Source organism: Notechis scutatus, chromosome 3 (genome assembly GCF_049901735.1).
Source record: "Notechis scutatus isolate UNSWTSFEM ecotype Mainland chromosome 3, rNotScu1.2, whole genome shotgun sequence".
In the NCBI taxonomy this organism is placed as follows: Eukaryota; Metazoa; Chordata; class Lepidosauria; order Squamata; family Elapidae; genus Notechis; species Notechis scutatus.
The window spans coordinates 113,831,979-113,848,385 of NC_142011.1; the positions used below are offsets into that span (position 1 = coordinate 113,831,979).

The window sequence follows — 16,407 nt, forward strand, 5'->3', positions numbered from 1 at the left end:
TTAAACTCAAACAACAGATTGCGACAGACTTGACAAAATGGGAAAATTTACAGTTATCATTGATTGGGAGAATATCTACAATTAAGATGAATGTATTGCCTAGAATCTTATATTTATTCCAGACAATTCCAATTATATTAGGGAAAGAGTTTTTTGAAGACTTAAACAAAATAGTGTTAAAATACATTTGGCAGGGAAAGAAAGCGAGAATAAAACTTAAATTGCTACAAGATGCAAGAATAAGAGGAGGATTCGCTTTGCCCAATTGGGAATTATCAGGTGACAAACTTGATGTGGGTAAAGGAATGGATAACATTAAGAAACAGCAGATTATTGACTTTAGAATGACATGACTTGCTGTTGGGATGGCATGCTTTCCTCTGGTATAAGGGAACTAAAACACAGGGGTGTTTTAGAAGACATTATATTCGAGAGGCATTGTTTTTAAACTGGGAGAAGATAAAAAAAAGCAATATTATTTAAAAATTCCATTATGGATATCTATTATTGAAGCTTTTTCTTATCCAGTAACATATAAAAAGGAATGAACAGTTAGATATGGTGAGATATTGAATGAAAAGGGTGAACTTAAATCTATGCAAGCATTAGAAGAACAAGGTATAAAGATGAATTGGTTTTCATATTTACAAATACAATCTAGATTTGATAAAGATCTGAAAACAGAAGGTTTTTATGATAAGTTGACTGATTTAGATAAAATCTTGATAGGTGCTGATGAAAAAGTAATTAAATTTTTTTATGGACATTTACTAGAATTTAAATTAGAGGAGGAACAAGTTAAAGAAACAATGATTGCTTGGGGGGGGGAATTTGGATATGGGATTGACTTAGAGAAATGGTAAAAGTTATGGTCTCAAAACTATAAAATGACAATGTCAGCTGCTTATAAAGAAAATTTGTATAAGATATTTTACAGGTGGCATCTATCCCTGACGAGAATCGCAATAATGTTTAAGAACAAATCGGATAAATGTTGGAAATGTCATCAGATACCTGGTTCATATTACCATATGTGGTGGCCATGTAAAAAGATATTGGACTAAAATCCACACATGGTTGGAAAAAATTATAAAACAACACATAGACTTTAAACCAGAGATATTTTTATTGGGAATTATACTGGAGATATACAATAAAGAATTGAAATATTTGATTGTAAATGTTTTAACAGCGTCTAGAATTGTATTTGCTAAGAATTGGAAAAATGAAAAAATACCTATGCAGGAGGAAGTTATTAAGAAAATTATGGACTATGCTGATATGAGTAAATTGACATTTGAAATTAGAGAACAAGAAGATAAACAATTTTATATGATATGGGACTTATTTTATCAATGGTGAGATAAAAAGACATGGTAATGAAATAGACTAGGAAGTTTTGTAATAGAAGATTAATAGATTGATATAGAATATAATACAAAATATATAACCATTGGATGAATGTATAATATAAATTTATAATAAAAACTAGAATATCTTGTATGAAATGATGGAATTATACTTTAGTCAAATGATTGATTAATAACTGATAGATATATAAGCATATTTTAGATCGACAATTTGAGAACCTTTACAACTTGTGAGTAAGGACTGTGAAAGGATAGCACAAAAGATTTGTAACCAACTGACACACTGTATGTACACAACTGAAAGATGGTTTTATGTTTTTATGTTTTTGTCTGTATATGTTTGTCTTAAAAAATAAAAAAATCTTTACAAAAAAAATGAGTGGATGTGCAGTCAACACAAAGCTAGAATGTCACTGCTACCCCTCCATTACAGAACAGAGCAAGCTTGTATGAGACATAGAATCATGAATTAACTAGCTGCAGTCAATTCTCAAGACTAATTATCAATGCTTAGTGAAGAAGTACCATTAGATAATATACTAGAAGATGCCAATAAAACCCTTGTAACCATCTCTACTACAATCATAAATTAATAAATTGATATATGCTAGTCACTGTAATCTTCAAAATGCTCAACTATAGGTCAAGAACAATATATACCTGCCCCTCAGCCTTGGAAAATGAAGTTGGAGTCTTAAGATCAAGACAGCTAGGAGAAAAGTTAACCAGCTGGTGGTATTACAGTTATAAAGGTTATAAAGATAAACTATAAGTCTTGGCTATAAAAATAACTCCATCTGAAGCCTTAGAGACTGCTAAACAAAGGCTCACAGCTCTGGCTACCAAGTTAAGGAGATACAGTAGAGAAGCAGAGGCCAAGAAGATAAATGCTCTATTCTCTAAAGAACCATCCAAGGTGTACTCCCAATTGAAGTGCAATATCACAGTAATAGTAGAACTACCAACAACAGAAATTGGAGAACATTAGAAGAACACACAGGAGAAAAAGAAAGCACAATATGCCAATGCAAAGTGGTTGCAGGACCTAAGAACAGACCACAGTCATCTCCAGAATAGGTACCAATCACCATCATAGTAGATATCCAACAGTGGATCAGGAACAAAGAATTGGACAACACCTGGCATGAACATCTAGCAACACAGATGAACCAAATTCTTGCAGCAGACTCTCAGCCAAATTGGCTAATCCAGGAAGGGCAGTGCTGTTCATGAAAGACTCCCACAAGGGAATAGCACTGTCCATCTACCAACCATAACTTGCCTCCCTACAACATGGAAAATCCTATTAGGTTTCATAACTGCCAAGCTAAAGGACCATATGGGCTGGTATATAAGAACAACTCAGAAGGGCATTGGAAACAACACCAGAGGCTCAAAATACCAGTTGCTCATAGATAGAGCAGTTGCCCAAGACTCAAGATCTAAACAGACCAATCTACAGGTTGAATTGACTACAAGAAATCCTGTGAATATTTAGCACTATACAAGATCAACAGGACACTAAGAACCTTCTTCAAGAAACACAATGGGGCTGTGGAAGTCAAAACTGGCAGTTCAGTTAGCTAGCACACAAGGCCATCAGGTGGGGCTTATGTCATGTTAATGCATGCAGACTTGAAGCCCCTCAGCCAGACAATTGCAAGTTATGTCTATGAATACAAGTTCAAAAATGAAACTACCATCATCCTGACCTTAAGCTACATGCTAAGAATTCAACTATTTGATCCATTGACATATCTACAGTAAGGACATTGAGATGTTGTTCAGACTGAAGATGTGTGGTCAGATGGTAATCAAGAGAAGGAAGATAATTAAGACTGATTGGGAGGAACGAGCAGTAGGTGCCTTGTAGTTCTGATAGTACAGAACAACTACAAATACCTTGGCATCCTAAAGTTACATGAGAGCCACAAGGAGAAAACAAGGAGAAACATCCAAGTATCACCAAAGGATAAGACAGTTCCTGAAGAGCCAGTTCAGTAGGAAAAACAAGATTCATACCATCAACATGTCTGCTTTGCCAGTGATCAGATGCCATGTTGATAAAGTGAATTGGCCAAAGGAGGATGTCGAAGCTTCTGATGTGAAGAACCCAGAGCTCTTGACAATGTCCTCTCCCAAGCCCAAACACCCAGCATCAGAAAGAAAGAGGGAAGCTAGGTCTGGCAAGTGTCAAAGCCATTGACCTGCATGAAACCCAAAGCATCCAGGAGTACATAAATAATATGACATCCAAAGATGAGCTGCTGAGAGAAACAGCATACATGGTGGAAGATCAAACAGAGGAAGTGCCATAGCAAGGCAAAACCCTGCATGGATGTACCATCAACAAATAACTCAACAGAGGTGGCAGAAAACCTACCCATGGTTGGAAAGGATTTAACTAAAAGATAGCACCAAGGCACTAATCCTAAAAACAAGAGTCTACTGCTCTAGACAGGATCCGAGGTACAGATTATGCAGAGAGGTCTCAGAGACAGTCCAACACATAGTGGCAGTGTGTAAGATACAAGCAGGAACAGCATACACTGAACTGTAGAATCAGGTAGTTGGCATTGTATACAGGAACATCTGCACACAGTGTAGTGTATGGGCTAGACCCTCCTCCAGAAAGAATATTTCATAGAAGGTTGTGGGGAATAATAGGGCTAACATTCTGTGCAACTTCTAGATCGAGATGGGCAGGTAGATACAAGCCAATCAACAAGACATCATGTTAGTAGACAAGGACTACAAGACAGTGATGGTGCCACAAGATGTAGCAGAGGAACTAGAGATGATGTGGAAAGTAAAGGCCTAAGTAATCCCAGTTATGGAAAGAGCACTCAAGGCTAAGAAACTGGCAGAAGTAATTAGTTCAACCTATTACAATTTTTTTATTTATCTGTTTGTGATATAAATATTCCAAAGATAAAAAATACTTAATGCTTCCCAGGATGATTTTTACATCTCAAGCTGCATATTTTTTTTTTTTTTTTGGACAGCTAGGAAATATTTTCATTGTGGACTATGAACTTCTAGATGATGTTGACGTCAATAAGACAGACCCCTGCACAGTACAGTATTTGGCTGCTCCTATCTGCTTATTGTATAAGAATTTGGAGAATAAAATTATCCCTATTGCAATTCAGGTAATTTTGGTTTTATCCAATTAAAATAACATTTTAGTTGCTGTTGAAGATATTAACTATTCTATTAAATCTTTCAGATAAATCAAGCTCCTGAACAAAGCAATCCTATCTTCCTTCCATCTGATGCTAAATATGATTGGTTATTAGCCAAAATATGGGTACGTTCCTCTGATTTCCATATACATCAGACTGTGACTCATCTGCTTCGGACTCACTTAATTTCAGAAGTTTTTGCAGTGGCTATGTTCCGACAATTGCCTGCAGTCCATCCTCTCTTTAAGGTGGGTTATTAAAACACTAGAATAAGATATATTATTTTGTAATCTATATTATAATAAGGCCAATTTGATGTAGTGGTTAAGGCAGCAGACTGAAAACCGAGAGAGAGAGAGGGTGTATGTATTGCTGTTCTTCATAATCCTATTATCCAAGCATCTCGAGCATTACAGTGATTGTAATATCCAGGGGTGGGATTCTACCGGTTCTCACTTGTTAACTTTCTAAGCAGTCTGGAGAACCGATGTTGGAAGAAATCTTTTGTTTTTTTCTACTTTATAGGGCTAATCCTGTAAGGAAGGCAGGAAGGAAACAATCTTTATTGCCCTGCTTACAGAAACTGCCTCTCTGTTAACATTTATTACATTCTTGGGAGTACGTCTAGATTTTCTGTCTCCAGAGGGTTGTTTTTTCTTTGCTGGTTCTATTTTTTGCCAAATATTTTTTTATTTTATTTAACAATAAATCCATTTTTCAGTTATACAGTATGTCGACTGGGTACATATATCTTGTGCAAATATTCATATTTTGTATACGTTCTTACTATGGTTACATTCATATTAAAAACTACTCAACCTTATAAATCTTATCATAACAATATTCATTTGTTTTTACTTTATTTTCCAACCATTTATAAAATAAATCCCATATCATATAATATTCCACTTCTTCTTTTTCTTTAATTGCCAAAGTTAATCTTGTTAGGACTCCAACAAATCCACCCCCATTCAAATCATAAGCTCTAGCCGCATCTCAGAGAAAAGAAAATTAATTTACTAGAAGCGGCCATGTTGGTGTTATCTGGGTGCAGCTGAAACTAAAATACATCATTCAATTTCCCCTTGACCCTGGTCTTCCCCCCACCTCCTGGATGTATATTCTCCAATGGGACACATCCATCCCCAAGAGTCATCAATCATGCTCTCTGGTAATATTCTTGCTTTGGGCTGCCAGGGTGATTATCTAGGCACTTAAGAAATACACTGTTTTCCCTCACTGCCTTTTTCTGGCAGCTAAAAAGACCAAAGGAGTATCTTTTTAGTTGACATTCAGCTCCCCTTACTTCTTGAAGGTGATCTGTCCAACACAAAAAGAAAACAAATTTATTACAGGTATAGAACTTAGGGTTGTGGGAAAAAAAACACCAGGTTTGGTTGGGTTTTCTGCATGGAACCACAAGGCGATCGGCTTGGACGTTCCTACTCTTTACCCAAGATGCCTCTAATAAGGGGTAGCCCTTCCACTTTATTAAATATTGGAGTAGTCTCCTGTGCCACCTCGAATCGAGGATTTGCTGCACCTCATAATGGGTTTGGCCCCTATGACCACAGGGTCTGGGGGTTCACAAGATGGTGGCCTCAGGGTTGATCCCACCTTGGGTTTTAAGAGGCTACTATGGAATACCGGGTGTATTTTCCCTAGCAGTCGGGGCAATTTCAGTTACACCATGACTGAGTTAATGACTATGGGGAAAGGTCCCATGAACTTTGGCCCCAACTTCTTACTAGTGAGCCTTAACCTCAAGTATTTGATGGAGAGGTGGACTTTCTCCCCCACCTGGAGTGGCCTTTGCGGGGCCTGGTGTTTGTCTGCCTGTTTCTTATAGCTCTGTGCCACTTTTGCCAGCGTCTTTTTTACATTCTCCCAAGTTGCTTTCAGCGTTGACATCCAATTGGTCAGGCTGACTGAGGAGGGAGGATCCCTTGGATACTCAGGCATTGGGACAAAGTCCATGCTGCTCACTACTTTGAAGGGGATTACTCCCATGCTACTGTGAACAGCATTATGGTACACGGCCTCTGCAAAAGGCAGGAGGTCTACCCAATTGGATTGCTGATAATTCACGTAGCATCTCAGATACTTCTCTACCATGGCGTTCAATCTCTCTGCCCCCCATTGGTGCTTGAATGAAAAGCCAAGCTAAGGCCCTGGGATGACCCAACACTCCACAGGAACTCCTTCCAAAATTTGGCCGTGAACTGAACTCCTCTATCTGAGAATTCTCCGTGGCACTCCATGCAGGTGGTAGATGTGTTTCAAAAATAGTTTGACGAACTAGTGTAGCCCGCTGCAAGGTATGAAATGCACCTGTTTGGAAAATAAGTCTATTACAGTCCAGATCACCATGTTTCCTCCACTTTTTGGTAACTCTACTATGAAATCCATTGCGATCACCTCCCACAGCCTCATTGGTTCCGCAACCATCTGTAGCAATCTGGGGGGTTTTCCTGGTCGTTTTTTCATCGCAGTGCAAATGGTGTAACTCTTCACATAGCTATCCATGTCTTTCTTTATGCCAGGCCACCAGAATTTCCCCCAAGCTAAATGTAAAGTCTTTAAGAACCTGAAATGGCCTGCTGGTTTGGCATGTTGGTTCCTCTGAAGGACTAGAGTACGTAGGGATTCTGGGAGGAAGAGTTTTGTTCTTTTCTGGGCTAGGTCATCTCTTTTCATTAAGATGTGTTGATTGTCCTGGAATCAACGGTCTGCTAGCAGTTTGGTTTTTAATTTTGTGGCTAAGTCGTCTGCGGGTCGGTCTTGTCAGTCACAACGTTGTCGTCTGGTGGTTACTTGGGCAGCTATTTGGATGGGGGGGGGGTGATGGCATTTATAATCTTCTCCCTTTCGCATTTATACTGGGGCATGTGAGAGAGGGCGTCAGCCAGAAAGTTCTTTCCCCCTGGGATGTGCTTTAGCACAAAGTCGAATCGGTTGAAGTATTGGGCCCAGCAGACTTGTTTGGGTGACAGTTTTTGCAGGGTCCTAAGGTTTTCCAGATTTTTATTGTCAGTCCAAACTTCAAATGGCTTCTGGCCCCCTTCCGGCAGGTGATGCCAGGTTTGCAGTGCCATCTTATTGCAAAAGCCTCTTTCTCCCATGTGGCCCATCGCTTCTCTATGTCTGTGAGTTTACGGGAGATGTAGGTGCAGGACTGTAGGTTTCCTTGGTCATTTCTTTGGAGTAACACTGCTCCCACTGCCACGTCGCTGGCATCTGCTTGAACGATGAAGGATTGTTCAGGGTCAGGGTGCTTCAGCACATGTTCTTTTGCAAACAGTTTTTTCAGCATTTCAAATGCTTCTTGGCAAGTTAGGTCCCACTGTAGGGATTGTCACGGGCGAGGTTTCATTTTTGTGCTGTCTTTAGAAGGTCTGCCATGGGTTTGGCAATCCTCGTGAAGAAGGGGATGAATAGATGGTAGAAGTTTGCAAACCCTAGGAAGCTTTGTAGCTGTCTGCGGATGCGAGGGGCTTGCCAATCGAGGACAGCTTGTACTTTGGCTGGGTCCATCTCTATGCCTTTATTGGAGACTCAGTATCCCAGGTAGTCCAACTGTGCGGGGTGAAATTCGCATTTCGACAGCTTGATGTACAGATTTGCTGCTAGAAGTTTTTCCAGTATTTGGTGCATTAGGGGTACGTGGTCGTCCATCATCTCAGTGTAGATGAGAATGTTGCCCAAGTCGAAAAATACCCTCTTGTAAAGATGTTCATGTAGCACTTTGTTTATTAATTTCATGAACACCGCCGGGGCTCCCTGTAGTCCGAAAGGCATGACTTTGAATTGGAAACTCCCTAGGGGACAGTTGAACGTTGTTTTCCATTCATCTCCCTCTCTGATGCAGACTCGATAGTATGCTTCTCTGAGGTCTAATTTAGTAAAGACCTTCCCTTTGGCCAGGTGGGATAGCATTTCCTTCATGAGTGGGAGGAGATACAAGTTGTGTGCATGCAGTCCATTGATCGCTCTAAAGTCAACATATAATCTCATGGTCCCATCTTTTTTTTTTCTTTGAACAGGACTTGCATCCCTTGGCTTGGTCGGTTCGATGAAACCCCTTTCTAGGTTTTTGTCCATATATTTGCACATTTCTTGCATTTCACAGGGCATCATGGCGTACATTTGGGGCTTTGGTAATTTTGCCCCGGGGATGATTTCTATGGTGCAGTCTGTTTGCGGTGGAGAGGCAGAATGTCACACTCAGTCTCACTGAATACTTCAGTGAGGTCCTGATAGTCTCTTGAGATCTGTCCAGCCTCTGGGGTTCTGTCAGAGGTGGCTGCCAGTTGTTTTGGTGAACTCTCGGAGGGGGTTCCCTGCATTGGTGGTGCTCCTATTTAATGGTAATTGCTATCCTCAATCTGTGGTTGTCCTCTTGCCACCAGATGGTCGGGCCCCACTTGTCTAGTCAAGAAAGTCCCAGTATGACTGCATCTGTCATTTTGGGAGCTACTACGAATCAAATTGTCTCCCAGTGCTCCGCTAGCTCTAGTCTCACTGGTTTGGTTAAATGAGTGGCGTAGGCTCCTCTCAGCAGGGAGCCATCTACTTCTTCGAACCGGATCGGGTGGGCTAGCTTTTTCGCTCTGATCCCCAGTTTTAGGACTGTGGTCAGATTGATCAGGCATCTGGTGCAGCCTGAATCTATTAAGGCTTGGAAAACTCCCTTATTCCCTGTCTTTGGGGCCATAAGCCATATTGGGAAAACAAAAGGGGGAATCAATCCACTCACCATTGGGTTGTCTTCACCCTCGTCCTCACTGCTGTAAGGATCCAGTGACTGGTCGTCATTGTCCAGAGTTCCTTCCCCTTCAGCTGGCTGGAGAGGGACCTCTGCAGCCTGAAGAACCCTCTGGGATGCATTGGTGGCACGTCTGGGCTTCATTCAGATCGCCCTGAGTGGTGGTTTTGGCCTTGGTCTGAAATCTGGGGTCACACACGGCGCTGCTATGTACCCTACTCCTCCACATCAGTAGCATTTAATTGGGCTTCGTGAGAGGGTTGGTCGGGGCAGATCGTGGTGGACCGTTGGTTTGGTGGCCTCTGGTCTGGTTGCCTTCTGTCTCTGGTTCCCTCATATCGCTAGCGCATAATGCCCCTTCGACTTTTAAGGCTACTCGGAACCACTCAGAGAATCTGTTTGGGATGTCACGATAGGCAGTTACTTTGCTAATTTGCTGGTCCAGGCTGGTTCTGAAAAAATGAACCAGCATCCGTTCAGGCAAAAGGGGTAGCTTCCCACTGATTCTTCTGAATTCACGGATGTGTTCTTTGATGGGTTGCCCTCCCTGCTTTAGGTTGCTGAGTTCATCTTCTGCATATGGGTCATCCTCTGCCTCCTGAAATCTGGCCTACAGCAGTTGTAGGAAGTCATCTGCGTCATGCAGTTGGGGGGCCCTTGTGGAGAGTTGCTAGCTATCCTCTTGCTTCTCCCTCCAGCCCCTCAGAAAGGGCATTCATCATGGCTCTAGGGGAGGGGTAGAGGTGTCCATAATGTTCTAGGTGGATCTCAGCTGAGTTACGGAATAGAGGTAGCTGGTCTGGGTCCCCATTAAATTTCCCCCTGAACTGGGGCAGTTCGTAGAGCTCTGCCCTGCCCTTTACCTGTTGCCCTCTGTAAATCTGTGCTTGAGGTGGCTGACCTTCCTCCCCGGCTCTAGTTCATGCAGAAGGAGGAAGGAGCTGTCTGTTGCGTGGGGGAGGCACTGGTTGCCGCTGTGGGCTCTTTCTTCTTCTGCTGGGTAGAGGAGGAGGGCTGTAATCCTGCCTGCTTCTTCTCACTTCAGATGGCTCTGTGGGAGGTCCCCTCTGTTTTGGGCGGCATGATGGGCCCTCGTCTCTAATGGCAGCCCAGTCAAATTCCTCCCTCAGCTGCTCTATGGATCTCCCCAGGGATCCCGACAGGAACTTTGAGGCTCTGGCTTGTTCCCAGTCCCACATCCATTCCACTCTTGTCAGCTCACTCAGGAGCCTTCTTCCCTTTTTAGGCTGGGGGAGCTCACCTTCTGAAGCTGTGGGGGGGCTTTGTTTCCTTTATTTGTTCAGGCTCTTGGCTTCGCCTGTGATTATGTCCTCGGTTTCTGTTTGTAGGTGGGCTGCTTCTAGAAGGCTTTCTTTCAACAGCCCCCCCCCCCCTGCCTCTGCCATGTTAGCCTGACTTTCTCTCCATGCATTCCAGATGTCAGATGCCAGGTATCCTGGAATGTTGAATTTTTAGAGTATCAGCTGGCTGTCAGGACTCCAACAAATCCACCCCCATTCAAATACCCTGTTTCTCCAACAATACGGCCTCCCGCAATAGGAAGTCCCAGCATGTTTTATAGGCATGAAATGAAATTAAGCCCCTCCCCCCAAATTAAGACCTATATTAAAACATGCAAAATGGGGGGGAAATGGCGCGGGGGCTTGCTGTTAGGAAGTACTTTTGTTGCACACCCAGATATGGTGCTGCCTGCGTTGACCCTGATACAAAGTGTCCCACCAACGCCGAGGTCAACATCCAAGCCGTCGCCGCCCGCCTGCCCGAAGATGCAAGGGGGGGAATTAAGTCACCCCCGAAAAGATGGCCTAGCCATTTTGGGGGGGCTCAAAAAAAAAAAAAAGACCTGGCCTTATTATATGAGAAACACGGTAATAAGTCTCTAGCTGCATCTCAGAGAAAGGAAAATTGATTTATTTTGGCTATAGCTGGGTGCAGCAGATACTAAAATACATCATTCATTTCTCCCTTGACCCTGGTCTTTCCCCATCCCCTGGATGTATATTTTCCAGTGGGACACATCCATCCCCAAGAGTCATCAATCGTGCTCTCCAGTAATATTCTTGCTTTGGGCTGCCAGGGTGATTATCTAGGCACTTAAGGAATTGTTCTGAACCACAACAGAAATGCACTATTTCCCCCCACTCCCTTTTTCTGGCAGCTAAAAAGACCAAAGGACTATCTTTTTAGTTGACAAATCTACTCATTTCTGCACATTCCAATATTTTCATAATCACCTCTTCCTCTATCGGAATCTTTTTGCTTTTCCAATTTTGAGCAAATACAATTCTAGCTGCTGTTAATATGCTGTATATATGATTAAATATATTTTTTCTTTACCATAGTTTTTGGGTAAAATCCCCAATAAGATATCTCAGGTTTTAAATCTATGTGTTATTTTATCATCTGTTCCAATCATGTGTGTATTTTTATCCAATATCTTTTAGCTTCTGTACATGTCCACCACATATGGTAATATGTTCCGGGTGTCTGGTGACATTTCCAGCATTTTGCTGATTTGTCTTTAAACATCTTTGCCAGTCTTGCTGGTGCAAAATGCCATCTGTAAAACATCTTGTACAAATTTTCTTTATAAGCTGTTGACATTATTAGTTTATATGTATGGTATTCAGCTTTGTTCGGGTATTTTCCCACATCATTGTAGTTGTGCTTTTAAAGTTGTAGCAACGTTTCAGCAGAATCTCATCTGCCATCATCAGGCTTCTGTATTGTGTATTTTGTATTCTGATTATGGCAGATGAGATTCTGCTGAAACGTTGCTACCACTTTAAAAGCACAACTACAATGACGTGGGAAAATACCTGAACAAAGCTGAATACCATACATGTAAGTACCCGCGAAAACTTAAGAAAACAAATATTAGTTTATAATTTCTATCCCATAGTTTCTGCCATTTATCTAACTCTATCCCATAGCCAAAGTTTTCCCCCCAAGCTATCATCGTTTCCTTCACTTGTTCTTTTTCTAATTTCACTCCTAGTATATACCATACAATTTCTTAATACAATTTCTTCTGTTCCTGTTAAAATTTTATCTAATTCAGTCAATTCATTATAAAGCTCCTCTGCTTTAACATCTTTTTCATATCTAGAATGTATTTGCATATATGAATACCAGTTCATGTCAATTCTTTGCTGGTACTTCTGTTGGGAGGAAATACTCCCCTTTTGGAGTTCTTCCAGCCAGGGCCAGCACTTTGAAGAAATAATTGAATAATGAAGCAGAGCTGCTGGAAAGAAGCTTTTAATGACAAGGAACCAAGATGAGTGACATTCAGCAAGGCTTCTTGGGTATCTAGAAAGATTGACATTCAAATGTGAGTTTACATACCCTTTCTAAGTTTTGGTCTAAGACTGGTTTTTGGTGAAGTTTAAGCTGTGTTTATTGATGGGATAATTTTCCCTATTCAGCTTTGTTTGGAAGGAAAAAGGTTAATCTCTGCTCCTGAAAAGAAACTGGGTTGAGAAGTCTGGCTAGTTCCTGTGTCTATTTGTTCTGGTAATTGCTTTAACAAGCAACAGCTACTGTTGTGATTTAATTATTTGTATTAATTTTTTTCCTGCCACATGGTTTCTTTTTCTATCTGGGGAGGGGGTCTTCCTTCATTGCTTTAGTGGTTCATGGCACTGTCCTTTTTGGCTGTACTTCCAAGAGGCAGGATACAAGCTTGGCACTTATTTTTTTACTGCCTTTCGGGGGGGGGGGCATTTGATCCTTCCTTAAATCTTGATGATTTCCATAGGATATCTTGTGAGGTGAGTGAGACCAGCTGGTGTCTTTAAGTGGTGCAAATGGATCTAAGGATTGCTTTTCCTGGGTGTGCTTTTTCTGGAGAGCTTAAATGACTTCTCTGCTAAAGGGTTTCACTTTATGAGTTGGGTGCTGATAGTTATCATTGCATTCAGTGGTGGGATTCAAAAATTTTTACTACCAGTTCTGTGGGCGTGGCTTGATGAGCGTGGCAGGAGAAGGATACTATAAAATCTCCTGTCAGAGGTGGTATTTGCCAGTTCTCCAAACTACTCAAAATTTCCACTACTGGTTCTCCAGAACTGGTCAGAATCTGCTGAATACCACTTCTGATTGATTGCATTTTTACTATTTTAATTCCTCAAAGTGCTCTGGCATCCTGCCTGATTTGTAACTCCGGCTTGCAGGTATTTTTAATCTAATAATTGGCATTTAGGGCAGCTTTTTGCAAGCAAAGAAGCTTTTTGTATTTTTGTACAGGTAACCCTTGACTTACAACAGTTCATTTAGTGACCATTCAAAGTTACATTGGCACTGAAAAAAGTTACATTGGCACTGATAAAAGTTACAATGGCACTGAAAAAAGTTACATGACTATTTTTCACACTTATAACCACTGTAGAATTCCCATGGTCACGAGAGGCCAGGCAAGGAGAAGCGCCCCTCGACGTGAGTGATGTCGAGCTGTACACACCCACCCAGTCACACGCCCACCTAGCCATGCCCATCCAGCCACATGATCACCAAGCCACGCCCACCAAGCCACGCCCACAGAACCAGTTGTTAAAAAATTTGAATCCCACCCCTACATATACCAGTTCATTGCTTTGAGTTATGATTGTATTGGTAGTCTCAACTAGTCAGTTAGCAACAGTTCAATATTATGAAGGGCCTACCTGGGAGTAATTATGACCTGGTTTTGAAATTCCAATCGTATTCAGCAATGCAACTGCATTTACAGCTGTTGCAGTGTTCCATGGTCATATGACCATGTTGTCAAGCATCCAGACAGTATCCATGATATCAATCACTCCAAGACATTATCTCTCCAATTGATTTATTAGGAACAGATCTGGCATGTTCAAAAGCAATTTCCCAAGTGAAAGCTTTTTAGCGTGTTACACAGAATCCACCTTCTCTCCTTCCACTTCTACACTTCATAAATCACGAGAACCAATTAACTGCAACTGGAAATTCTTAATACAACACACAGAATAACCTTGAACTTTTCAACTCCTCTAACTCTCTAAAAATAAATATGTGGCAGCTGAATTTCAAAGCTGGCATCCCCCCCTTGAAAACTCCTCCTCCTAAAAGAAAAAAAAAACATATATATATATAGGGGTTAATACATTGTCCTTAATCCCCTCTCCCCCCCATGAGGACCCTTCGGTTTGTAGGGAAAATCCTCATGGAATTGGTTAACCAATTGATCAGCATGAACATCCCACCTCTTTACCCAACTAGCATTTGAGAGGGAGTATCCGTTCCATAAGACCAAATATTTCAATCGGCCACGGTGTAATCTAGAATCGAGAATTTTTTGAATCTCATGTGTTTCCCCATGTACCATCAACGGTTTAGGGGGAGCAAGTGGTAGTGGTCTTATCATACCTCAAAGGCCTCTGGCGCCCCTTCTAGAAAATGCCTCCAGGTCAATAAAGCCCATCATACAGCGAATGCTTCTTTCTCTCAGACCGCCCACCTTCACTCTGCGTCTGTCAGCTTTTTGGACACATAATGGCAAGGCATCAGTTGGCCTTGAGAGTCTCTTTGCAGCAAGGCAGCTGCCACCGCTACATCACTTGCATCTGTTTGGACAATAAAAGGCTTGGTCGCGTCTGGGTGCTTGAGGATGGGCTCCATTGCAAAGTGGCGTTTTAATGTCTCGAAAGCTTTCTGACAGTCCATATTCCAAGCCAGGGGTGACTCAGCTTTGGTTTGGTGGGTGACGGGCCCGTTTTTAAAAGCTCTGTTAACGGGAGGGCAACTTCAGCAATGGACGGAATGAATTGTCTATAGAAGTTGGCAAACCCCAAGAAACTTTGAAGTTGTTTTCGGGTTCTGGAGGGTTGCCAGTCCAGCACCGCTTTCACCTTTCCAGGGTCCATTTCAATCCCCAGGTTGGATATTCGCTAGCTTAGATAGTCTAGTGACTCTTTGTGGAATTCACATTTTGAGAGTTTCATATATAATTTAGCGGCCCACTTGTCTAACCAAGCAAGTCCCAGTATTATTGATTCTGACATCTTGGAGGCCACTATGAACCGTATGAGCTTGCGATGGGGCCCTAATTCCATCTTGATTAATTCTGTCAATTGAGCAGCTGCCCCCCCCCCCAATTAAGGTTCCATCCACTTGCTCAAATCTGATTGGGTGTTTTAGCGGGTTAGTCTTTATGCCCAATTGTTCAATGATGGGGAGTCTGATAAGACATCTGGAGCACCCAGTATCAATGACAGCTTCTAACTCCCCAGCCTCCCCTGTGTTTGGTACCACTAACTTAACGTTGACTGTAAAAGGTATGATGGGATCACTCACCATTGGGTCGTCTTTTGGGGACGTGGTGTCAGTCTGGTGGTCCGTTGCTCCCATCTGCACAGAGGGGGCTTTCCCAGCTGCATTTGGCAAACCCGTCCCTGCCCAGAGGTCTTCCTTTCTGGGAGAAAAGTTTGAGAAAAGTGCAATCTTATAGGCTCAGCCTTGCTCACTACATAGCCATTTCTAAAGTTTATGGTAATATTTAGAAAGATATGAAAAGGTTTTCATCCAGTAATCTCTTTTTCCTTCTTCTCATTTTTAGCTCCTGATACCTCATGTACGGTTTACAATAGCTATAAACACCAAAGCTCGAGAGCAACTTATCTGTGAATATGGACTTTTTGACAAGGTAAGTTTAGCCAGTTCGTTTAGAGGTTAAAGCACCATGCTATAAACCAGAACATCCATGACTTCTAGTTCTACCTTAGGCACAAAGCCAGTTGAATGACCTTGGACCTATCACCTTTTCTCTGCCCTAAGAAGCAGGCAATGGCAAATCACCTCCAAATAACCTTGTAATGAAAAATGAACCCCTCCAGGCAGAGTTCAGGAATCAAGATTGACATGAAAGCATGCATGCACATGCATACACACACACACACACATTCACAAAATGATGCCACTTCCATAGTTCTGGAGGATAACAGGAAATCTTAACTCTAACCCAAGCTATAAGGAAAAAGTCTTCCATGTAGTTCTTCCCACCCATCCATTTTACCTGAATATATTTATTAAGTCCAGAGAGATGGAATAGCTT

General features: G+C 41.8%; 1 protein-coding gene across 2 annotated transcripts in view; it reads left to right on the forward strand.

Moving 5' to 3' along the window:
• The window catches only part of ALOX5 (arachidonate 5-lipoxygenase), a 154,709-nt gene that overhangs the window by 83,929 nt on the left and 54,373 nt on the right, over positions 1-16,407 (forward strand). For both annotated transcript variants that reach the window (XM_026688473.2, XM_087962524.1), the window contains exons 7-9: positions 4,376-4,522; positions 4,600-4,803; positions 15,913-15,999. In XM_026688473.2, coding sequence (XP_026544258.1) covers positions 4,376-4,522; positions 4,600-4,803; positions 15,913-15,999 — 438 coding nt within the window. The remainder of the gene's footprint in view (positions 1-4,375; positions 4,523-4,599; positions 4,804-15,912; positions 16,000-16,407) is intronic.